Below are 25,759 nucleotides of genomic sequence, written 5' to 3'. Positions count from 1 at the left end.
TTCCTTAGGACAATTTTCAGGAAGCAGTAAGGTGCTCAGTTACAAGGTAGGAGCTTCCTAGCTGCACAGACATAAAAGCTAATAATCTCTAGAGCCCTGCCGCTCTCTGGAGCTCCACCCCAGACAGCCACCTCCAAGACCACTTCCCTTTCAATTAATTCTACTGGAGCCACTCAAGCCAAGAGCGGAGTCAGTACAACTGCAGGGTTCGATGTAAGCAAAGCAAATATTAAAATGAGGGTCAACACTACGACTGAGAAGAGGTGCCTGTTCCGGATGCCCCAGCAGACGGGGCAGGGAGTGTTTGAGCAAGTTTGGGAAGGCCAGACTAGCGGGTTCTGTTCGCAGCTCACCTGTAATAATAAGGGTGTTTCTTCCCGTCACCGCCTTCAGAGGTGACGGCGCTGACGATGTCCTCAGTATCCGTACTCACCAGCTTCACCGAATGGACGGTCAGGTGCTGGTTCAGGTTTGCACGGCACTTAGCAGCATAGGGGCACAAGTGGCATTTGTATTTTCTTTCCTCTAGGGGAGAAGGAACAGGAAAAAACCCCAACCGCTCTCAAAAATGAAATCCCAACACCTTGAAAGAGATCACTTACAGGTATCAAGGAAAGGAGGTTCAAATCTCATTTCAAATGGGCACAAAGAGAACACCTTGGAATTGCAAATATCTAAAAAGTCTACGCAGCAGGTCACTCCCGTATTAATAATATTTTCAAAGATAAAAGAAAGTCCCAGGGCAACGGGAACATCTGCTTTTTCCTGGACACCCACAGGCTCCTCTTCCTGATAAGGGGAGACCCATATGGGCTAAAAGAATATTGTGTGTGTGCGCATGCGCGCGCACCCTCCATGTGTCAGTCGAGGGTGGGTGCTTGGCCGGGGGTAGTGGGGAGTGACACACAGCATTCAGAGGACTGGTGTGTAAGAGAAGCCCCATCATATTCCCTAAGCTTCAGGCCTGGGTCAGCCCAGAAATAAAAAAACTAATAAAATTAAAGGGAAAAAAATGACTCGTGTGAAATAATTTAATTGGAACTTTTCATTTTACATAAATAAAAAATTTCAATTAATTTCTTAATGAAAACCCTCTCATAAAACTGACAATGTTTCAGGACTGTTTCCAGAGTGGCATTCTGAATTCATTTGGTTAATCAAGCAAATTAAAGTAGAAAGAGCAGGCTTTGCTTTTCATGGAAAAGACAAAGGCAACAACCCGTAGCAGTAGGAAAGAACAACTTCATTTTCTATCCTTAGCTCTTACTTGGTAATATTGGGCTTGCCTTAAAGAAAATATCTGTCTTACCTACTTCACAGAAAGAACATGGAAAAAGCTTTTCTGCAACAAAATGTAAGGCATCATTATTATACGGTGGTCCCCAACATCTGAGGTACTGGTGGTCCTGGCCAGCAGGGCTGGGGGAGGACTGCACAGTGCAGAGAAACAGTCCTTTCTTTAAAATTTTTTGCATTTGCATTAATAAGCGAGGTTATTAAGTTTTGGTATTCAAGTGAACTGTTGCGCTTTCTACCTTTTTTCACCATTTGGAAAGGTTTAATAATACTGGAATTTCCTAGTCTCAAAAGGTTAAAAAGAACCCATGTAGGAAAGTTTCTGGACGTGACGCCTTTATTAATAGTATCTCTTTCATCATCTTTCCAAATTCCCCTTTGGTAACTGATTTACTTAAGATTCTCCCCCCCATCTTGGGTCAGTTTTGGAAATTTTGCTGAAATTATGTCATCTAAGGTTTTAGCTTTTTTTGGCTAGGAAGCTGCCCTTATTTTCCAATAATTCTAAATTTAATGGCATCTGTATTAATGATTAGGTTTCCTTTTTCATTTCTAACGTTGAATATTTTTGCTTCTTTTTCCCTTCTTAATCAGGCTTAAAGGGACTTATCTATTTTATGGTTTTCTTCTTTGTAGATTTTGTTGCTCTTTTACTAAATCTTTAAAATGAATGCTAAGTTCCTTTATTTTTCTCTTTCTTCTCTTCTAATTAAAACATTTACGTCTATAAATTTTCCTCTGATCAGAGCTGTAGCTGTTTGTTCCAGGTTTAGGTATGAAGTGTTCTCCTTTTTGTTCCTTCTAGATGTCTGCAATTTACATTTTGATTTTCTCCCTTTTCTTTGACCCAATTACATAGGACATTTTATTGATTCTTAAGTATGCTCAGAGAATGTGGCCTATAAAACCTCCACTTTTTTGAACATGTTAAAGTTTCCTTTGTGACTAAGTATATGACTAAATTTTGTCTTTAATGGTTTAATATTTAAGATTAAAAAATATTAAATATATAGAAAAGGAGAAAATTAATCTTGTCATATTAATACTGCCTGTCTTGTGTTCTTTGTTATTTTGAGTGATATACAAAACCTTTATTTTATCATTTTGTTTCGCATTTCCTGTAAATAAGATACATCTGAACTTCTAAGAAGTCTGATCTTCAGTGTAAGAATGGAAATACTTCATTTCATTATTTCCATCTTGCTTTATGTTTACAATTGATTTTACCTTATTTCTATTTGTTTTCACTTATTTTTGCTGCATTAAGTTAATATTTATTCCCCCTTTACTCCTTCTTAACTTGGTTGCCTTCCCTTTTCCAAGGCTCAAAATTGAACCATATTTCTATGTAAATAAAGACAACAACCATTTCTCCACCAAGGTGCTCTGTCCTCCCACTGCTCCCAACTACCACAATAAGATGAATCCAATAAGATGGGGTGTAGCGCCATCCGCTGCACCCTCAAGATGACAGCAATAAATTCCTTAAAGTTGAGGAATTTTATCTGGATACACCTAAACGTGTATCTTTTCTCATCAATCCTGCTTGAACTCTCTGAGTCCTTCGAATACAAATAAAAAACCCTTTCCAGGACCTTCTTTGAACATGCCAGGTAAAATGCCTTGAAAATGTCAGGATAAAAACATCTCCACCACCCCCTGTTATAATTCTCTTAGAGAAACTCAGCTTCTTCATGCTAGAGAAGCTCCAGAATGGGGAAGGCAGAGCAGGCAGGCCCTGACTTACCTGTGTGCAGCGAGAGATGTCGAGACAACGTCTGCTGTCGGCCAAACACCTTCCCACACACGTCACAGGGAAAAAGCTGGTCATTGAACTTCCAGGATGGCAATCCATTTCCTGCCTCCAGTACTATCTTTTCTGTTTCTGCGCCAAAAGACCAGAGCATCGTGAGGAATAAGCAAGGCAATATGAACAAATTTCAGTTTAGTCAACATTCAGGACTTGAGCAGAGGCTTCCTTCTAAAGAATGTGGCTGGTAACGGCAAGTAAGTCCCAGTAACCTCTGGTTTTCATGCTGATTTCCTGTCTCTAAGAAAGCCATTCTTGAAGTTGTGGTGGAAAATGGATTCCAATTTTAGTCAAGTCTCCAGTGTTTTCTCTCTTTCTCATTAAAGGTCAGCCAACTAAACCCCCTAGTAGGTCAATAGCATGGTGTAGCACTGTGCCCCATATACAGTTGGTACTCAATAAATATGTGTTGAATGAGTGAAAGGTTGAGTTGCATGTTAAAATTCCAGAAATGTGGACTCTTGCCGCAAGACAATAAATCAAGAATGCTGAATCTCAGATTCTGATATGAAAACAAATGGTTCGATCTCTTGAAAGGAAATACACTTTCACTGCCCTTTATGATAAAAAGTTTTGCCCTATGTCTGGGTTGTGCAGAATCCTTAATGAGGAACTTATGTTACACAGACTCAGTGATGACAACTGCATACTTTATGCTATGGTCTGAATATTTGTGTTCCCCCCAAATTTGTATGTTGAAATCCTAATCCCCAAGGTGATGGTATGAGGAGGTGGACCTCTGGGAGGTGCTTAGGTCATGAGGGTAGAGTCCTCATGAATGAGATTAGTGCTCTTATATAAGAGGCCCCACTAAGCTCCTTTGCTCCTTCTACCATGTGAGGACACAGGGAGAAGTCTGCGACCCAGAAGACAGCCCTCACATGACCACATTGGCACCCTGGTCTTGGACTTCCAGCCTGTAGAACTGAGAGCAATAAATTTCTGTGGTTTATAAGCCACCCAGCCTGTGGTACAGCAGCTTGAACGGACTAAGATACTACGCCACATAAAACTCCCCAATTGGGGGCCAGCCCCGTGGCTTAGCGGTTAAGTTCTCGTGCTCTGTTACTGGTGGCCCAGGTTTGGATCCTGGGTGCGCACCAATGCACTGCTTGTCCGGCCATGCTGAGGCGGCATCCCACATACAGCAACTAGAAGGATGTGCAACTATGACATACAACTATCTACTGGGGCCTTGGGGAGATAAAGGGAAAAAAAGGAGGATTGGCAATAGATGTTAGCTCAGGGCCAGTCTTCCTCAGCAAAAAAAAAGAGGAGGATTGGCATGGATGTTAGCTCAGGGCTGATCTTCCTGAGCTAAAAAACAAAACAAAAAAACTCCCTACTGCAAGAGTGCACTAGAATTTCCCCAAAGGTCTCATCATACTTGGGAAATTGGTGAGTGCCATTAGTTATCTGTACATAATTCCTAGCCATGAATGAGATAAGTGGACGTTAATACATTCTCCTGTCATCTTAAAAAAATTTTATTTTCTCATCATCATCCATAAGATTACCTTTAATTTTCTCATTCATATTCCTTCTCACTGAACTTTAATGGATTATACAAACATTCCTTCTATAGTAATACAAGATAGGTGACAGAGTACCAAGGGAACACCTCCAAGAGGACACTTGTCTGGGCCACTAAAAGGCCTTTGTAAAGGCCTCACTTTGAAGAACAAGACAAATAATTTACCAAGTTATCCTGTCCTTTACCTCAGTAAATTACTGTGAATGCTCTTAAAGCACAGTACTGTTGTATAGAACAACATACTACGTGGTGATAATTAAATGGTGGAAAGAACTTTTCACAAGATCCAAGCAGACGAAAATGCTCAGACCACTGGACAGAGACAACATCAGAACAAAGAACTTTACTGCACACAATTTGGTTAAAACCGCTTCCCAATTACAGGCTTCCACCTGCATTTGGGTGAGTCAACCGGATCAATTTTCATTTGAATGCAGATTTGCCTGATAGTGTAATCTAAAGAGAGAAGAAACAAATGTATGTTTGGAAGCGGGGTGGAGATGATGTTGAAACTGCAATAATGTTTGCTGTGAGGCACCTGCCAGCAATCTCCACACTGATAAGGCGCATTTATTGATTTACCTATGTTTGTTAAAACATAGCTCTTTCGGCCTCAGGGAGAAGAGGCAGTCTCATTCAAGTAGGAATGTGTGACTAAAAACCTGTAAAGGGGAAGGGGGGGAGTTGTGGGGGAAGGGAAAGTTTGAAAAGGGAGGTCCAGGCCACTGATAGGCTGAGGACAAGAACCCCGCTCAGATGACTGTCCTTGAGTCCAAGCAGTGGGCATTTCGGCCACGCAGCGACGAGAGGGTATTTTAGTAGTTCCTTTTAAGTGTGTAATCGAAACAGTGCTTCAAAGGAGGATGATAGTCACAATCATAATGAGAGGTCAAGAGGGTACAAGGTCTTCCAATACATTCACAACAAGAATGAATTAATTGGGTCACATACCAAACAAGTAGATGCAATTAAAAATAAAGAAATCTCTTAATAATTCTTTCAAGTATTAGTCATGCACTTGAGAAGTTGAAGCATCATAAGAAGTCCAATTCCCTCCAGTGGCCTTAGAAAACTATTAAAACTATGAAGACTGTGCTGCAGTTAAGCAAAAAGAACATCCTGCAGCCATGCCTAGGCACTATGAGGGTGTCCATGACTGGCAGCCATCTCCCTGTGCCTGGATCCCAAGCCTCGTTCAGAGATTGGCTCCTCTCCCCGTTGCTGTCTGCATTTTCTACCGCCACCTGTTTTCATTTTACACGTGGGAACAAGGCAGCCACAGGCCACGTGGAGCCTTATTCCAGAACATGACCTTGGAATCACAGCTGGGTGGGGTGCGAGTGGTGGCGCAGTGGGAAGAGGCGTATTACTCTGACAAAACAAGTACTGAAGTCGAGACCAGCTCCTCTTTTCACGGAGCTGAAATGGAGGTGAGCACATGCCACATTCTTGCACATTTCCTGTGAATGGTGCCACCTCAATGCCTTGTGAGAAACCTCAGAATCTTTTTTGATTATCCTTCTTCTCTCTCTGTCTTTCAACACATCCCGTCGGTCACCAAAAGCTGTCCATCTCGTTCTAGAGTGAGATCTGAATGTGATGGACACCCAGTGAGGACAAGCTTTAAAATGTCTACGGTCTGCCTTTTTGAAGGAGGACTGGCCCACATCATCACTGAGAGCTGCCAAGTGCCACCGCAGCCTCTCTAGGAGGCATTCCAGAATAGAGTAGCACATTTTCTCTACAGTTCTTGATGATCGAAAGTCACAAAAATTTTTAAAAATATTTAAATTGTGAACCTATTGATACATATTTGTAAAGACTGATACGTAGGCCTGTACTAATCTCTATGCATTAGCAATATCGACTGGAACTCTACACTAAGGAAACCACCTCGGACAGTGGTCCTGTGGGGTGCGCATTTTAAAGCTTGATTCATAAATGCAGGCGCCATGCTCCATCTCCATCACGATGAACCGAACAAACTGGCCTGGCTACCACTGTGGTCACACGCTACGGGTTTAACAAAAAGATGCCATGTTTTGGTTTGTGTGTGTGTGTCGACAAGAATGTGGAAGCTAAAACTGACATAGCTTTATATAAAGTTTTTCTATTCTGAATTTTTTTTGTGTGTGTGAGGAAGACTGGCCCTGAGCTAACATCGTTGCCAATCTTCCTCTTTTTTGCTGAGGAAGATGCTCCCTGAGCTAACATCTGTGCCAGTTTTTCTCTACTTTGTACTTGGGACGCTGCCACAGCATGGCCTAATGAGTGATGCACGGGTCTGCACCCGGGATCTGAACCTGCAAACCCTGGGCCGTTGGAAGCGGAGCTCAAGAACTTAACCACTACGCCACCGGGCCAGCCCCTATTCTTCGAATTTTGGAAACCAAAAAAAAAAAAAAAAGCAAACTCACTGCTTTAATTGAGTCATCTCTCAGCAGGAATTTTGCAGAAGCCTCTAACCAGCCTCTCTGCTACCGGCCTCTCTCCATTCTATTCTCTATTCTCACAGGTTCCAGAATGATCTTTCTGAGGCACAAATCTGATCATGTCTTGTCCTGTATTCCAATGGCTCCCCCAAGGTCAAACTCCTTCACGTGGCTTCTGAGGTCCTTCACAATCCGGCTCCCACCACCTCCCACCTTCAGCTCCCCACTTCACCTCCCACCACCCAAGTGCTCAGCAGAGTGAGCTACTCGCCCTTTCAGGAACAGGCTAGTCCTTTTCAAGCCATCAATGCTTTTGAATCAACTATGTCTCCATCAGAAGCTACTCCCACCCCAGCACTTTTGCACAGCAAAGTCCAGCTCATGTTCAAGCCCCATCTCAGATTTCATCTCCTTGGTAAAGGCTTCCCCAATTCCCCAGGCAAAATGAGTCATTTCCCCTTTTCTGTCCCAAAGCACTTTTTATGAATACTTCTATTGCACCACTTTACCTATTATATTATTTGTTCACATATCTTCTATATTATATATATATATAAATATATATAATATAAAGCACCCAGCATAGTCCAATATGCAGCAGTGTTCAATAATTATGTTCCTGGCCTCCCTTCTCTATTAGAATGTGAGTCATTAGGGACAGGGGTTCTGCATTATTTATTTGTGCATCCTCAGCATTAGCACAGTGCCTGATACATGGTAGGTGCTAGTATATAGTTGTTGAATAAATGAATAAGTGAAAGGATCCAAGTGAGGCAGGGAATAAACATTATTCTTATTTTACAGTGGAAAAGACTGAGGCCTGGAAATAGCATTAGTTAAGGTTTACGGCCAATTCAGGGTGAAAAATAAGGCTATTTGCCTTCTGAATAGGTGTTTTAACTCAACCCAAGAACTGTGATTTAATGATTTTATTAGTGGAAATGTTTACAGTCATGAGCCATATCCCCAAAGGTTCTATATCCTTACTTCTTCCAAATAATAACAAGCCACAGGATTATTCTCTTCAAGACAAACTCTCTGGCAGACACTGTTTATTGGTTAACCCAACAATCATTCTCAACTTTCTGTCTCCCCTGCCCATTCCCACTATAGAGGCAGCTGGGGCGGCCATGTGCTAAAGTTTTGTCCAATAAGAAGGCTTTTGCTTTACCGTTAAAAGGAAAGATATGCTTGGTATTGGCCCTCTTCTCTCTTTATCTTGCCTTGATCACAGAGGAAATGCCTGGGATTATGGCAGCCATTTTGTGACCATGAGGCATGAAAATGAAAGCCAACCTGCTAAGAATGGAGGAAAGGAAAGATGGGAAAAGTCCAGGTCCTTGATGGCATCTTCCAGTAGTTGAATGAACGGCAGCAACCACCCACTTCTGGACTTCTTGTTTTGTGAGGAAAGTAAGCCTGTTTGTTTCAGTCACTGTTATTTGGGTTTTCTATTACATTCTATTACATTTCTATGACATTCTTAACTGAAATGCCCTCCCACGATTGCTCTTGGTCTTAGAATTTTGGATGTTAGGTTCTGGCCTTTGACAAGCTTTATTCCAAACGCCAGCATCCTGTGAAGAACTTTCCATATTTATTATCAACAGCAATAAGTGTACAGCCAGCTGAGCACATTTCCCATCTTAATTATCTTCTTTTGTTCTACTAAAAAACCCCAACTTTAAAAAGATTTCTTTTAGATTATTAAGGAATTTGCTTTTTAAAAACTTTATTGAAGCATAACATATAACAGAAAAATACACATAACAGCAACTGCTTTTAAATCAGTCCAAAGTCATGAAACAGCTTGGAATATAGGTATTATCTTTAAAATTTTGCTCTTTTTCATCTTTATTACCATACCTCATTATCTTTTATTTTAAATAGCTGCAAATGTACACTTCAGATTTTCATTTCTTTCTTTTTTCTAATTGAGATGTAATTGATATATAACATTATATTAGTTTCAGGTATACAACATAATGGTTCGATATTTGTATATTGCAAAATTATCACCACAATAAGTCAAGCTAACATCTGTCACTACACTTAAAAAAATTTTCTTGTGATGAGAACTTTTAAGATTTACTTTCTCAGCAACTTCCAAATATGCAATATAGTATTATCAACTATAGCCACCATGCTGTACATTATATCCCCAGGACTTATTCATTTTATAACTGTAAGTTTGGACCTTTTGACCCTCTTCATTCATTTCACCACACCCCCCTCCCCCGCCTCTGGCAACCACCAATGTGTTCTTTATGAGTTTTTTTATTTTTCTTTTTTTAGATTCCACGTCTAAGTGAGATCAGATGGTATTTGTCTTTCTCTGCCTGACTTATTTCACTTAGCATAATGCCTTCAAGGCCCATCCATATTGTCCCAAATGGCAAGATTTCCTTTTATTATTATGGCTGAATAATATTCCATTATATATATCATTATATTAGTCTCAGGTGTATATATATACACACACCACAATTTCTTTCTCCATTCATCCATTGATGGACACTTAGGTTGTTTCCATGTCTTGGCTATTATAAATAATGCTGCAATGAACATGGGGGTGCATATATCTTCTCAAATTAGTATTTTTATGTTCTTTGGATAAATATCCAGATGTGGAATTGCTGGATCATATGGTAGTTCTATTTTTAATTTTTTGAGGAAACTTCTTGCTGTTTTCCACAGTGGCTGCACCAATTTACATTCCCACTAACAGCACACGTCCTTTCCTCCACATCCTCACCAACACTTGTTATTTGTTGTCTTTTCGATGACAGCCATTTTAACAGGTGTGAGGTGATATCTCATTGTGGTTTTGATTTACATTTCCCTGACATGAGTGATGTTGAGCATCTTTTCATGTACCTGTTGGCCATCTGTGTGTCTTCTTTAGAAAAATTTCTATTCAGGTCCTCTGCCCATTTTTTATTTTTATTTTTTTTTGTGAGGATATCAGCCCTGTGCTAACATCTGCCAATCCTCCTCCTTTTTTTTGCTGAGGAAGACTGGCCCTGGGCTGACATCCGTGTCCATCTTCCTCTACTTTACATGGGATGCCACCACAGCACGGCTTGCCAAGCAGTGCGTTGGTGCACGCCCGGGATCTGAACTGGCGAACCCCAGGCCTCCACAGTGGAGCGCGCGCACTTAGCCGCTTGCGCCACCGGGCCAGCCCCCGCCTATTTTTTAAATCAGATTGTTTGTTTTTTTTTGCTATTGAGTTATATGAGTTCTTTATATATTTTGGATATTAATTCCTTATCAGATATATGATTTGCAAATGTTTTCTCTCATTCAGTTGGCTGCCTTTTCATTTTGTTGATGGTTTCCTTTGCTGTGCACTCTTCATTTCTTTTATAGCACAATACTTGTCTAATGCCAATACATTCTTTTACACAGAGTCTCAGAGAATTTTGTCTCCTACAAGCATTTTATTTTCTCTTCATACTCTTATACTCAGATTCCTGGGATATCCATAATTGTTTCCATAAATTCCTGGCTACTTGGTACTATTTGATCAGATATTTTTCCATTTTTCACCTGTGGTCTTTGCCTTGAATGTCATTTGGGGCTTTTCCTCTTCCTTAAACAGGTTTTCGTTTTAAATGAAGTAAAGAGGTGCACAGGAGCTAGCCCTTTTATCCCTATAGTACAGTTGGAAAAACAGGAAGAGAGGAAGAGAGTGTAAGGAGAGTCACCCCATCTTAGTGTTCCCAATACAAGGCTCTTAGCCCTTCCCATTTATGGTGAACTGAGTCCTCTCACTTATAATGATGAGGCCATTTAATGACCAAGAGACAGCATGCCAAACTCTGCCTCTTATGACCCAGTGATCCAAGGGGACAAGTCTCCTTTCATGCACAGGTCCTGGGAAGATGAAATCCATCAAGTGTTTCTCAAAAAATTTCCATGCAATAAACGCGTTTGGGAGAATATGAGAGGGAGCTTGACAGACTTGACAAAACATTAGATCAACCAGAGGGCTCAGATTTCTTCAAATCCAACTCCTTCATTTCCATGAGGATGAAATTGAGGCATAAAATTCCAGAACCTTTCCCACTCCAGGGCAACCCACAACTTGTACAGGGTTGCATAACAGAATCAAGGTTTCTATAAGTTTCCATCTTGCCCCCAATCTTAGTTCAGCGAGGAACCTTAACAGTCATCTTGTTCAATGTTCTGTTCTTATATATAAGGAAATGGAGGCCCAGAGAACTGAAGTAATTGCCCCAGGTAACCTGGCCAGCGACTCTGGGATGGCAGAGACTAGACCCATGGTCTCACTGAAGCTCCTCCGAGCCATATGGAATCAATGCCAAAGTCTACAACAAACAAGGAAAGGATTTTTCTTCTCCTCCTGTTCTTTGGCTCTGAGTTTAATATTCTTGGTTACAAGTGGACATGTGCAGATTTAGCAACAATTCACAGACACTAGGATTTCTTTCTGTCTCTCTTCTTGAAGGTGTCAGCTGAGAACATCTCCAGAGAAGTTAGAAACTGTAACACGGCAAAAATCAGAATAAAGAAGGAACAAGAGGAAGACTGAATGGGAGAATCTTAAAAGCCAGTCTCCTCTGAGGTAAATTAGTTATTACTGAAGAAAGTTCCCTTGGGCTTTTCGCTGACATTTGGGGAGCATTAAAAAAAAAAAAGAACAGAAACTCAAAGAACCAGAGGGGCAAAGGAAAAATTTCAGTTTGCTTCTTTTCAGTTTTAATATCACTTAGCCCCCTGACTGATGTATCGTCTGGCTATGTTGGTGAGTTTTGCTTGTGTAGAAGATCCCTGTATCTCCTGTCGAAACAATCCTCTCAAAGAACCATCTCTCAACCTGACTTTGGCAAGAGAAATATAGAGAGAAAAGGCTTTATTTGGTTAAAGCCGTAAGAAAAGATTGGCCAACATGTGACCTCAGCACATAAATAACCGTCCAGATTGACTAAATCTGCATCGGCTGCTCAATGAGGAAGAGGCTCTGGGGCCCCTTGGGTTTTCCATTATGACAGATGGTATTTTGATCATTTCTTTCTTTCATCATCAAGCCTGGAGAGTTTCGAGGCATATCTCAACTGAAATTCTGAAATCCTCTGCATTCAGAGTCCATACTCCTGTTAGGTTAACACTTACAAGGTCATTTCCAGGCAGGGAATGTGATTTTCTGGTTAGACCTTGGCCCTACCAGCTCCATCCTTTGGTTTCATGGGCTGTGCAGGGGCTCTGCTTAAAATAAACTGCTACCTTCTGAAGGCTGCTTGTGAATAAGGAGTCAGCTGTGGTTTAGGACACTTTGGGGGTTAACATCTTTGCTCTAGTGCTTGCAATTCTTCCATATCCTTTAAAATTTTTTTTCTTTTTAAAGGTCACTTCAACTTAGGGTCACTTAGGTCCTGACAGATCTATTAGGTTCCCTATGACCACCTCTCTGCAGGTCTTGGTGTAACCAAATTCCCTTTTAAGGACCATTCCAAATACTCTCCCAAAGTATGGGATTTTCTGCCGGTCAAGATGTTAATTTAATGAACAGCTAAGATGGCAGAATTTAGCAAAAGTTTTTGTCCATCTGTGCCCAGTTAAGAACACTGGGTGGAGATTCTTAAGCATAAAAGAGTTCGCAGCCTTGATCGTCTCTGGGCTCATTTCAAACTTTAACGCCTAACAGACTTAGCGAAGTCCACACATAGTCCTGGGAAGATGAAACCCATCAAGTGTTTCTCCAAAAATTTCCATGAAGTAAACCCATCTGGGAGAATTTGGGAGGGAGCTCTATCGAATTCTACTTGACAGAACATTTGATCAAGCAGAGGACTCAGATTTCTTTGAATCCAACTCTTTTATTTCCATGAAGATGAGACCAAGGCATAAAATTCTAGAACCTCTCAGTGTACCCCACAACTTACACAGGGTCGAGTGACAGAATCAAGGTTTCCATAGTAACTAAGTCTCCATCCTGCCCCAAATCTTAGTTCAGGGAGGAACCTTAACAATCATCTTCTTCACTGTTCTCTTTCTGTATACGAGGAAATAGAGGCCCAAAAAACTGAAGTAATTACCCCACAATCTTATTCAAGCTCTTTTCAGCCATAACAAATCAACGTCAGGGTCTACAACCAAGGAGAGTTTGTGGAATCGGTTTTTAGAAAACATCTTGGGATCAACCCAGAAAAGTTGGACGACGGTTTTTGCTTAGTGCCAGGCCTCAATGAATCCTTACTGATTGACTTGTCATCTGTTAAACTGGTAAAGAACCATACATATTTTCCACATCTGGTTTTTCATGTAGGTCATTTTAAATCAATAGAAGAAAACTGGACCTTGATTCCTCTGTAACAGAAAATGGCTAGGACTTGGTACCCCGAATTCCAGAGGCGGATCACATAGAACTTGAGCACCTCAGGGAACTTCTCTCAGTATCCAACCATAAAGCATCCCTGGCAGAATCTAGGCCATATGATGTCGGTCACCTCTATAGAACTTAACCTTAAAAAAAAAAATCCACTGAGAATTTGGATTTGCTTCTACATTGTTCCTCTACTTGTATTTCCAAGATCAGTGGATTCTCAATAAATGCTTATTGAATAAGTAAGACAGTCACATCGCCAAGATCATGGTTGTTGAACTAAATGGCAACCCCATTTTACATTGCAACATAAAAGCAAACTGACAACATTAATTCAAGAGTCACTTCTAAGGGACTTTGGTTATTATCTTGCCAGTTACATAGACCAATGACCACCTACCTCTCTTTGTTTTTTGGGTTTTTTTTAGTGAGGAAGATTAGCCCTGAGCTAACATCTGTTGCCAATATTCCTCTTTTTGCTGAGGAAGATTGGCCCTGGGCTAACACCCGTGCCCATCTTCCTCTACTTTATATGTGGGATGCCTGCCACAGCATGGCTTGATAAGTGGTGTGTAGGTCCACACCCGGGATCTGAACCTGCGAAGCCTGGGCTGCCGAAGAGGAGCGTGCGAACTAAATCACTACGTCACCAGGCCGGCCCCACCTACCTCTCTTCTTAATGATGATGGTAGGACTTAAAATCTTGGCAAATGCCCTCATAATGTCCCAATGTTGAGGACATTTATAAATCTTTGTTGGAAAACCATCAGGCCTGGGAGCTGTGTCCTTCTTGTGGCTTTGTGGCAGACACTGTTGACTGCTTACTCAATATCCAACAGACCTACAGTTATTTTTTTAGGGTAGCAATGTGCCCAGTTAAAAACATGCACTTTCCTTCCCACCTTCCACTGCTGTTAGGGGCTAGCCATGAAACGTGGTTCTGGCCAATGAGATACAGGTGAGAGTTCCCAGGGAACTCTCTGACACTCCCCCCTGCTCCCTGAAACAAAGACAGTCTTGTAAAAAGGCCTTTCACCCTGGGCTCGTCCTCCTTGGATGTCTGCAGGTAGAGCAGCCCTCTTTCAACCATGAAGATGAAAGCCATATAATAAGGGTAGAAGAACAGAAAATTAGAAGGAGGCTGGGTCCCCAGACAGCTGCACTAGCCCTATACTGCCTATTTCTGAATTCCTTATTATGTAGCAAAAACAGCTCTCCATTTGGTGAAGTTACTGTGGTTAAGCTGAACATAATTCTAACAGATAGAGGCTTAAAGTATATGACTAGTTTCACCTCACTTTGGCAATTTATCTCCATTATGCAAAACAAAATCAGAGTTTGCTAAAAGTATATTAAGGGGATAATGCATAATTAAAACAACAGCTTATGTTTACGGAGGATTTACCACTGTGCTAGGCACGGCACTATGCAGTGTACACATATTATACTTAACCTTATAACAGCACTGTGCATTAGATACTATTATTACCATCTCATTTGACAACAAAAATAGCATCAGGCTCAGAGAGGTTGAACAGTGAATTCAAGGTCACCCAGCTGGTAAGTGACAGCCTACCCCAAACCCAAGTCTGTCTGACTCCAAAGCCCATACCCTTAACCACTCATTACATTATATACAATTATACTACAAGATCAAAGAAGAAAATCTAACAGTTCTGCTTTATTTCACCAGAGACAAATCTATCTGCTACAATCTTGATTTGTTGCGCTTTAAATTTTCCTATATTCACCAACCATAAAGAAGAAGCATCTATGATCACATAAATTTAAAGGGGGCTTTGCTGAGCCAACCCAAAGGCCTCCCCCAGGACCCAGACGGAGAGGGAATGGTGAACCCTGGAGCCTCCTCTTCATTTCTCTTGCCTGATTCCTCTCAGGCCTCCTCCTAGGTTTTTACTGCTGGCGGCTTGTTGCATATCAAAAATATGAGCGCCAATTATGTAAATTTTAATTATAAAACTCCTTTCAGGTCAGCTTTCACTTGCCCCAGAATAAGACCCTGTAACAACCATTCTTTCAACTTTTCCCAGGGAAGGAAAAGAATGGACGTTCAAATGTGCAGCTGCCTCATGACCGTATTAGGGGATGGCGAATCTTTAATTCCAACAGAGTTTTCTTCTACAAATTATTATAAAGTATGGCCACATAGGAGAACAACTTGAGGGAGAACGTTACCATTATTTGGGAAAATAGGAGAATTCCCTTTTTTCTCTTGTTTATTGTTGAACTGGGTGCTCAATATATATTTATTGAATAAACGAGGGAATGAATAAATGAAGAGAAAATAGCAGACCACCATTGTTAAAGAATTTAACCTTTCTAAAATACTCAAATATAAAAATTCAGACTTTCTAAAATACTAAAATTTTAATGTCCCTTTACTCCTAAAATTATAGGATGTGCTATGAATCACACCTATAGAGTATTTTAAAAATATTTAATATGTTTCTTTTTAAATTCAAGTCACAGTCATTTCCAAATATTATTCAAGTAAGCCCCTAGGGATTCTGCAGTTCTCTTCACTAAGACTGGAATCCACTGATATTCTCAATTATTCTGGTCCTCTTTTCTTAGGGACAAACCTTGATCATATCATCCATTCCTTTAAAGATTTCTAAATTTCCTTAAAGCCCTTATCAGCTCCCAGACACTGCAATATTCTTGTGTGACTACATCCAGTTTCACATTTTCAGTCTTTTTCTCTCTCTGCTCCTAATCTATTGAATTCTGTATTAACAGAAAATATAACTCTTCTATTTTGCCTTTCTCTTGACCTTGGGTTTTTGCACATTATAAAATTTACGTTAGTTGATGGCAGATTTAACATTTTAAGGCAACACTGATCACAAATATTTTTCTCTTTAACCCAGAAACACTATCTATTTGATTAGGCAGAGTTATATGTTTTTATATGGTGGAGATTTCTGTTTGTTGGTTTATTTAATTCTTTTTCCCCAGAGAGGGATCACAGGCATAGGATTGGGAAATACCTTGTTAGTTAGAAGAGGAAGGAAAGGATTGTTAGTATTTTCCTATGAAAATATGTCATAATGATTGGCAGCACTGGTAATTTGCTGCTAATAAGCAAAACAGTTGGCAAACATTAAATAAATAGGCCATCTCCATAATAATATCATTGTCAATAATTTGAATATCCATGGCTAAGATTTACTCAGGACTTATTTGTTCCAGGTACTGTGCAAAGGCTAAGTCCTTTACTTATATTATTTCATTTAATCCTCACTACAATATATTAAGATTGGTCTCATTACTATCCTCACTTTATAGATGAGAGAAATCAAAGCTCAGAATGATGAAGGAATTAGCCTGTTCTCACACAGCTGGTATGAGGTAGAGCCAGGATCTGAACCCAGGATACCCAACCTGGAAGAGTATGCACTCTGTGGCTTCCCTTTTACTGCACATAACTCTAGTGTGTCCATGGGGCATGTCACCTCTCTTTGTGAAGGATCTTTAATCTCTGCATCAAAGTAGAAAAAGGCTGATAGCTGCTGGCTTTGAGATTTTTATAAGCTGATGACCTTGATTTGGACAGGGTCCTAAGGAGGCCAAGGTCATGTGTTTAATTTTTCTCTTTCCTAGGTGGCAAGTGTTACTGTATTTTATGGTCTCAGATGAAAATACAACCTTAACAGCTGCCTTGAACACAAATGCCCCTGTTGAAGAACAGAATGGAGTTACAGTGTGGAAGGTATGATATATGTAAATTATGTAAATCACTTGCAAATAGACAAGGCTGAGAAGTCCTAACCTGTCCCTGTAGCACCATTTCCCACTCCATAACAGAAAGTCACTACCTCTAACTTTGATAATGGAGGTTCAACATTCTTTGGAGACGTCACCTCAGCAGAGTCTTTGTCTCACTTTCTATGAACTAGAGAGAAGGTACATTATTGCTTCTAATTTATAGGGAACCTGAGGTGTGGGTCAGCTAATTGCTTGCCTAAAGTCATACAGTAAAATCCAGACTGAGAGTGAACCCGTCTTAGCTCAGTGCCCTCTCCACCCCATCCCCCCAGCCTCCCCACATGCTGAAGTTCAGGTTCTTAATCACACTGCATACCACAGGCTTTGCATAACTAATCAGTCTTCAAACCGTATACTGTATTATAGAACATGTACTATAGTGGAGAACAGATGTCATCATGAGAATCTTATTTTCTGTTATTTCCCACTTTTGGCATGTGCACATTTGTGACCTTAATGGTGCAGGAACAAAGATTCTTGCATTTAATATTAATATGAGAACTCACAAATGCTCCTCGAGTTGGAACACTGCCACATGCTGATTTCAATAGCGTATGGCTGCTTTTTCAGCGTATGAATTTGCCTCAAGGTCCTGTTGCTTTCTTCTGCGCTGAAAATGTGGTCACATTCTAATCTTACAGGACATAATGTCAGGTGAAACTTCTAGAGATATCTATGGTTCTCATTTAAAAAGCATACACATACCCAACACCAGTAAAGGCCAATGGAAAAGCTCTTTACCTGTCAAGACTCAATGCACAGTCATTTCTACTGTTAGGAAACCAGTAACATTCACAGCAGAACAGAGCACCAAATAACTAACCAAACCCCAAATACTGGTCTGGCAGGTAACCATGGGTCAAAGGTGGCTTTTCAAAGGCAGGGCTTTCAAACGGACTGGCACATCTACTTCCTCTTCCAAAGTGACGGCTTAACCAAAATGGCAAACTATGACACCTAGACTACGTCTATTAACCACGTGTGCTTGCCAAATGACTTCAGAGTCCCTGTCAGCAGCTTACGAGGAGTGACTGCGTCTGCTCTTCCCTCACTGCATTATTTATAGATAATATCACCACATTACTTAGGCACCATGATGATCGTAAATATGCCCTTTTAACCCAATCTCTTTTTGCCCGAGGTGACAGAATGCGGAAGAGCTAAATCACAATTTGATTAGGTGCACGTGTGTGGGGTAAAGGGCACGTTTAAAAGAAGGGACGTGGAAGCAGCTGTCATTTTTCTGAAATTCTTTGCTGTACCTGCTCAGCTAGAGTAAGGTGTCTTATACCAATGGCTCCTCAACTAAGGCTTCTAATTCCTTTTTAATTTAATCTGGAGCCAGTCAGCTAATAAATCGTATAAAAACACGTAAGAGAGAATTGGTTGTTGATTCTGGGCATCCATATATTTGGCCCAAGTACTTAAATGATCGTGTCTCTATATGGAGATAAAATGGGCTACTGAATGCAGTAATAAGGTCCACTGTGAACCACTCCTTTGGGCCTCAGTGTCTATCCTATTGAAAGGACGCTAATGTCTTCTACATCCTGTTAAATTGGCAAGGACGGAACCACTTGATTTCACAGGGTAGAAAAACTTGCCATATGCAACCATGGAGGGAAGAGACTCTTACTTCATTTGCCCATTTCAATTATTAGCTTGAAGGGAGGTTCTTTACTCTTTCAAGTGGAGGGCTGCTTAAGAACAAATGTTCCAAAAATAACTATGGATACATGCAGATATGTTTTCACTCGACTGTGCATACAATATCTCTGGGAGGATGGCCATGAAACTGGTAACACTGGTTGTGTGGCGGAGAAGGGGGAGGGAGGGGGAGCAGGGGGGGCGCGTGGCAGAAGCAAGGAGCAGCGAACTGGTGGTGGGGAGAAATGTGGAAGGGACACCTATTTTATTGCTTGCAAACTGAATTTCTAACCAACTCTGAAAATTTAGTATCATTTCTCCATTTACCCTCTTAACACCTGTGCAGGAAATACGGTAACAGCACCAATAATAAAATTTACAGAGAGCTAACGATGTGCCAGGTGCTCTAAGTACCTGACAGAAATTATATCATTTGTTCCTCCTTAAAACCTATGTCATAGGTGCCGTCCTCTTTTCACAGATACTGAACTGAGCCACATATACTGACTAGAGGTGCACCTCCTGGGGGTGTCCTCCCGAGGGTCGTGCCAAGTCACAGGCAAGGTCAAATGCACTGTGTTTTGTTTTACAAAGAATTTTGGTCTCCTAGGGGCAGTGGCCCTAGGAGTCACACAATTCTGGGACTACATTTGCAATAATTATTAACCAATGGAATCCTAGTATAATATCCCCAAACAAAAATTAGAAGTCTTAGTCTCACACAAGAAATCATATCTGGTTTAAGTCAGAGTGTGAGTTTCTCTGTACTGGATAAAACAGACTCTATAGAACAAAGTAAGTACAGATCTTGCTCTTAAAGGTAAACTCTTTGCCTTTAGGTAAAATTAATTTAGAAAGCTTCATGTTGACCTTTACAGACACTCCCTCTACTGCTCTTATATAATAATAGCCAGAGGATTATCTTCCTATCAAGTTATGACTGTTCACCTGGTCACTCACATAAGACTTATGCTTCATTCAAGTTGGGCAAGGAAAGGTTTGCGAAGTCCTTGAACTCTAAGAGATTATTCATATCATAGCCCTCCTCCTCACAAGTGCTGCCTTACAGGAAAAAGACTTTGTCCCCTTTTTCTTTGGAGCTCCTTCACAATATGAGGCCATCAGTACCCATTCCCATCTGCTCCTTCTCCGCCTGTTTCCTGTATTTTAAAAAGAAAGAGGAAAAGAGTGGAATCCTTCTTCTTCTGTTTAGAGGAATTAACAGTCTAAGGCCTGTTTCTTCAAGTCACAAATAATTTTTAAGCATTACGCTGTAATATGTTGAGTTTCAAGAGATTAACACATCTGTGGTAGAAATGGAAATTATTTATTCTGCAAGTTCTTATATTTTTCTTAAACCCAGATGCCCTGAGTGCTTAAAATTTTAGCCAGCCGAGTAAATATTTTGACACAGGTCAGTCTAAATAATTTTCATTTCCCTATTATTGTATGAACTTGTCGTCTTCATCATTTTCTGTTGATAAAACAGTAAGAAATTGCTATAAACGTCACTGTTATTCCCCCTCACTCAATTTAAGCTTAAATGGATGTAGAATCATCCTATTAAATTTTATGTTGTTAGGACAAAAGGGACTTGGAGAAGAAAATCAAGACAAAGGTTTGTGTACTGGAGTATGCTGCCCCCACTAACTTCATATTCACATCAGAGTTTGTTACAGCCTGTAGAAAGTACATCCTGCCTTCCATACAATATACATGATTTGCCATTTCTATCACTTGATATAGAGGTAAAACACTGAACTACTTTCAAAAATTACACTAGTAAACAGTATGAAATGGCCTAACAATGAACATGTGTGCTTTAGGGGCTAAATATACTATCATCAACACAGGATTTCCATTGACACACACACACACACACACACACACACACACACACACGTTTGCAGCTTTACAGATATCCTAACCTTATTTTTAGTCATTTGCTTATTTCAGCTGATGAGGCAGAATGTCAGGGAAGGATATTTGCTACAAGATGTTGAAATCTAAAATATTGCAGAAAATAAGACAATGACTGCCATTTGTAGATCTTCTGAGTTGCAATGTGTCCACTATGAGTTCTTAAATTTCTTTACTGAGGAGTAAAGAAAGAATTATCTCGAGTTAAATGAACTTTGTTGGATCAAACCAGAAATCTCTGACATCTGTTGAGAAATCAAGAGATGTGAGGTGATGTTATCTAGAGTTGACACAAGCAGCTGGAGCATCAGTTGTCTACACTGAATTTCCAGCTTGTCCACCATGGGCTCTGATGTGAGAAAACTTACAGCATACTCATCAATTGCTCTGGCGATCCACTGGTTCGACTTGGCTCAAGCCCACATCTACCCCAATTTAGCCTTGTCTTCATTTCAAATCAAATCCCACGTTTTGATACTTTATTGGGAATAAGGGCTACAACTCAAAATTAGATCAAAGCAACAAATATTTATTGAGATTTTAAAACCAAATGAAATTAACGACATTTATGTGCTTAATAAGTTAAGGCTTAAATTAGCTGAAATGAAATCAGTCAGGTGCAGGAATCCCCCACAATAATAACAACAATGTTTAGAGCTTCTTAGGAGCGCTTACCATGTTAGGCACTGTTCTGAGTGTTTTACACGTATTACTTCACTAATCCTCACCACAACGCCTCAAGTTAGGTATTATCATCACTAGCAAGTTACAAAGGAGGAAATCCAGGCACAGTGTGTGGAAGTAAACTTGCTAAAATCGACTCTAGCTAGCAAGTGGCAGAGCTAAGATTTGAACCCTAATGGTTTAGCTCCCAAACTAGCACTGCCTCTCGTGTGATTTACGATTAAGGTAACAGAGTGAAATAAGGGGCCATCGTAGATGGTGTCACAGTCTGTGACATCTATCCTGACCAAAGGCCACCTGGAATTATTCTGCAGTCTTTGGGTTCCTTGACCTTGAATTAACCTAAGACAAGGCATGTGAGGCAGCGACTGCTAGCTGTCCTACAGCATTCATGCTTTTCTTCTTCTTTTAATAAAGGAACCCCTGAGTTTTAGCTGGGCACATGGCTGCCCAACAAAACACTTTGTCAGTCTCCCTAACAGCTAGGTGTGGCCATGTAACCAAGTTCTAGACAATAGGATGAGCAGAAGTGATATGTACAACCTCTACATCATGCCCTTAAAGGGAGGGCCATGCCCTTGACTTCCTTCTTGCCTTCCTGCTGTTCAGGATGTGGATGTGATGGTGGGAACTGGAGCAGCCATATTGGACCATGAAATGGAAGCCACATGCCAAGGATGGCAGAACAACAAGATAGAAGAAAACTGAGCACCCTGGAGCCACCACATCGACCCTGGACTGTTTACACTCTGGCTGCCATATAAGAGAGAAATAAACTTCTACTTTAGTTAAGCCTGTTATTTTGGCCTTTGTACAGCTGTCAAAAATTTATTCTAACTAATACATGTAATTTTTTTTTATCATTTAAAGTATGCTAAGTAAGTTTATAGAGAGTAGGATTCCTACTCTATAATGCATATTCTCCATTTCCTGAGATTTTAATAATTCATGAGCAAGATTCTGTCATATTTGATTCTTATTTTTCAGGCCACTGTTATACTGAAATAGTGTCACAACTGCCCAGTTGTTTATTATGAAACAAACACAAGTGTTAATAGAGCTATTAAGTAATCAAACTGTAGCTTAGAAACTTTAAAAATTTCCAGAAGTACATGTTTATACACAGTTGAAACGATATCATTTAATTTGTACATCTGGTCTGTGACTTTTAGTTTCCAATATGCCCTTTATGTACATCTGCCAACACCTAAGGTGGGGTTTCTACCTTGGTACCACTGAAATTTTGGACCAGATAATTCTTTATTGCAGGGCCTGTCCTGTGCATTTTTGTAGAATGTTTAATAGCATCCCTGGCTTCTATCTACTAGATGCCAGGAGCACCTGCCTCCTAGTCATGACAATTAAGAATATCACCAGACACAGCTAAATGTCCCCTGGGGGGCAAAATCACCTCCAGTTAAGAATCACACTTTTGTGGGAATCCTTTCACTGTGTATATATATATATATCAAATCATCACATTGTACACTTTAAAAAAAAAAAAAAAAAAAAAAAGAACCACACTTTTCATGTATCCAGGGTTGCAGATTTTGAGAAAGCAGAGACTGACTATTTAAATTCTAGCAGGGATATAGACAGGTAGGTCCTTAATATACTTTGATGACAGTGGTGCCCTGGTGATTACCAGGGGCAAGGAGCAGGAGCTGATTCTTATTTTTTAAATTAAGAAGTTCACTGAGCTTTCAATAAGAAAATTCACAAGGTAGTAAAAAAGTCATAGGCATAATTCCAAGCACATTTAACTATTAGTCCAACTTCCTCTATCCAAGGTTAAGATGGAAATAATTGCCTATGTGAAGTAAAAAAAAAAAAATCCTCTATGTATGAATAAGATTCTTTTATATAAACTCTAATGATAGAAATTTTGACTCTTTCAGAATAGAGAGCATTGCCCTATTAAACTTCCAGTTCCTTTAGCCCTTATATGTTGCTAGCACCATATTTTCAGACATTTGGATATTATATGTGTATAATAAGTGAGAATTTTTTGCAGGTATTTTTAAATAAGTTAGCTTTTTTAGCCCCACCAGTCAAGTTCTTCTACCTTGATATCTCCCATAATACTTAGCATCGAATCTATTTTGACGAATGGAGACTTTTCCATGTTCCCTGGGATCAGCTCATTCAAAGCAAATAATACCTTCAAAATTTCTTTCCTCTTAGAAAGAGTGGGGAGAAGTGCACTGTAAAAAGATACGTCAGGCCCGTCACCTGTCCTGAGATGGGACTCCGGGGATGAGGTGAGGAAGAAGCTGTCACCTTGCATTTCTTTCACATCATTACACTCCTCGGGAAGGTCTCCAGTACCTTTGGCATAATTAATGATTGTCAGGGCGTGGGAAGCCAATCAATTTGATGTTCATTTTCATCAACATAGCAGAAGTAATGCCCCAAGGGTGGGATGGAAATTACATTATGTTTTAATTGAGAGATTCTCTTTGATTTCTGGAGTGGGTGGAATCCAAGATATATCTTCTTTTCTCTTTCAATATATATGCTTTTAAAAGCTTAGCTTAGCTGATTGCTGCATTCCATCATTTTCAGCAACCAAAAAACTCCATTATTTCAATCTGAGCCTTTTACCATTCAGGGGGGTGTGGGGGGTGGAGAGGAGGAAGGAGAGGGGGAATCTTATGATCGGCTATTCACAGGAAGAGATTATTTTTAAAAATTGAAATTAAAGGCAACATACTGGGGAGGGGGGGTCATTTATCCCTTACCTAACACGCTGAGTAAGAATGAAGGCTGGGCATTGTCATAGTTACCTATATCCACGAAGGTGCAAAACCAGAGAGTAGTTTCAGATACTGAGGACTCTAAGAGTTTAATTAATGGCTAAATACAGAATTAAAAAAATTTCCTCTATCTTCTTCCTCCCACTTAAGTTCACTTTGCCATTACTTTAAGATTTCAAAAGGCAATTCAGCGACATTTGTTCTTCAATTAGATTCACTCAATGTAAAACAGCATTACTTTCTCTTTCCTACTGAGATACAAAGCTGAATATTACCAGATCACACCGGGAAGGGCTTGGTTCCTTTTGTCTGTTTTTAATATAGTGGGGCACAGCTTCAAAGGTCTGGCTCCGGAGTGATCCAATCATCTCAATATAGATGGGAGTTTGGATCCACAGAGTATTTGGCACAACCCAGCCTGTTAAGTCAAAACCAAAGCAGCTGGCACCAAACTGGTAGACCTTGGTTTGCCAGAAGGGAGCTCAAAGGTGAGAGAGGATTCCAGGTGTCCTTACCAGTTAGCCCAGTGATGTTCAAATTGTTGGTCATGACTCACTGGTAGATCATGAAATGCACTTAGTGAGTCTCCACTGGCATTAAAAAAAAGTGAAATAAAATAGACTAGATTAGAAAATAGCAGACGTGGTACATGTGTGAAGTTCGTTTCACTTACCCATCTTTATCATTCAATCAATCAACCAACCAACCTATTTCTATATATTTCACATTGTCAATTAACACACACATATACATACACAAACGTAAACATGTGAAATTTGTTCTGGGTTTTTGTCAAAAAACTGTGAAAGCCACCAACTCAGTACATCATTCCACCTACTTTGTTATGATAAAGTATTTTAAGAGTCCAAGTCGATTAAAAGCAATACATAAAACAACAAGTATCCTTTTCCTAGCACAGATTTAAAATTCTTTCTTTTAGAAATCGCCCTAATCCCATCAAACTCAGCAATTTGAACAAAATGAGCTCAAGCTGGTTACCACCTTCAAGAAGGTAAGAAAATCACTTCTTTGCCAGCAAACAGTGTATCAGGATCACTCCTAGTTCTTCCACTGCACAAATAAAGGCAGCCATGTTGGAATCCAGCTGTTTGCAAAAGGATTTAGAAAGTGTCATGGAGATAGTCTGAGAGGAGTTAATGTCATCATCTTGAGAATGTCAACCACACAATCTGACCTGTGAGATGTCTTCTCTGCCTTCATTCTGAGCAGAGAAGTTTTTCCAGTTGATCAAAGGATTCCTTACGAATCAGTGTATACGACTCCCCAAGATTCTAAGAACATTAACCGAGGCAGCAATATCATTTAGCTTGAGCCAGTAATGATTTCCCAAAGGTCTAACTGCAGGTTTATGCCAGTTCCCCAATAAAATGAAAATGACTTAAATGCATTCAGTGTGCTAAGCACATAGGAACATCCTGGCTGGATTATTTATGCATTAAAAAAAACTCCGTTTCTCAAAATGGATGCCGTTTTCCTTAAATGCATTTCTTTTTTTTATAACTTGTTCTCGTATACGGTGTG

At 40.1% G+C, this 25,759-nt stretch overlaps 1 protein-coding gene across 5 annotated transcripts in view; it reads right to left on the bottom strand.

Annotated features, from left to right (window-relative positions):
• Positions 1–25,759, bottom strand: part of ZNF827 (zinc finger protein 827) — a 173,354-nt gene that overhangs the window by 17,647 nt on the left and 129,948 nt on the right. For all 5 annotated transcript variants that reach the window (XR_015553812.1, XM_014780184.2, XM_014780186.2 and 2 more), the window contains exons 9-10: positions 3,044–3,181; positions 354–525 (exon numbers count right to left, since the gene is read on the bottom strand). Coding sequence is in view for 4 of the 5 variants with exons in the window: in XM_014780184.2 (XP_014635670.1) it covers positions 354–525; positions 3,044–3,181 (310 nt within the window). In the remaining variant the exon portion in view is untranslated. The remainder of the gene's footprint in view (positions 1–353; positions 526–3,043; positions 3,182–25,759) is intronic.

The sequence above is a fragment of the Ceratotherium simum genome, chromosome 12 (assembly GCF_057802395.1).
Source record: "Ceratotherium simum simum isolate JZ-2026a chromosome 12, ASM5780239v1, whole genome shotgun sequence".
Taxonomy (NCBI): Eukaryota; Metazoa; Chordata; class Mammalia; order Perissodactyla; family Rhinocerotidae; genus Ceratotherium; species Ceratotherium simum.
Note: the sequence above shows the minus strand (reverse complement) of the source record. Positions and strands in the feature narration are given on the sequence as shown.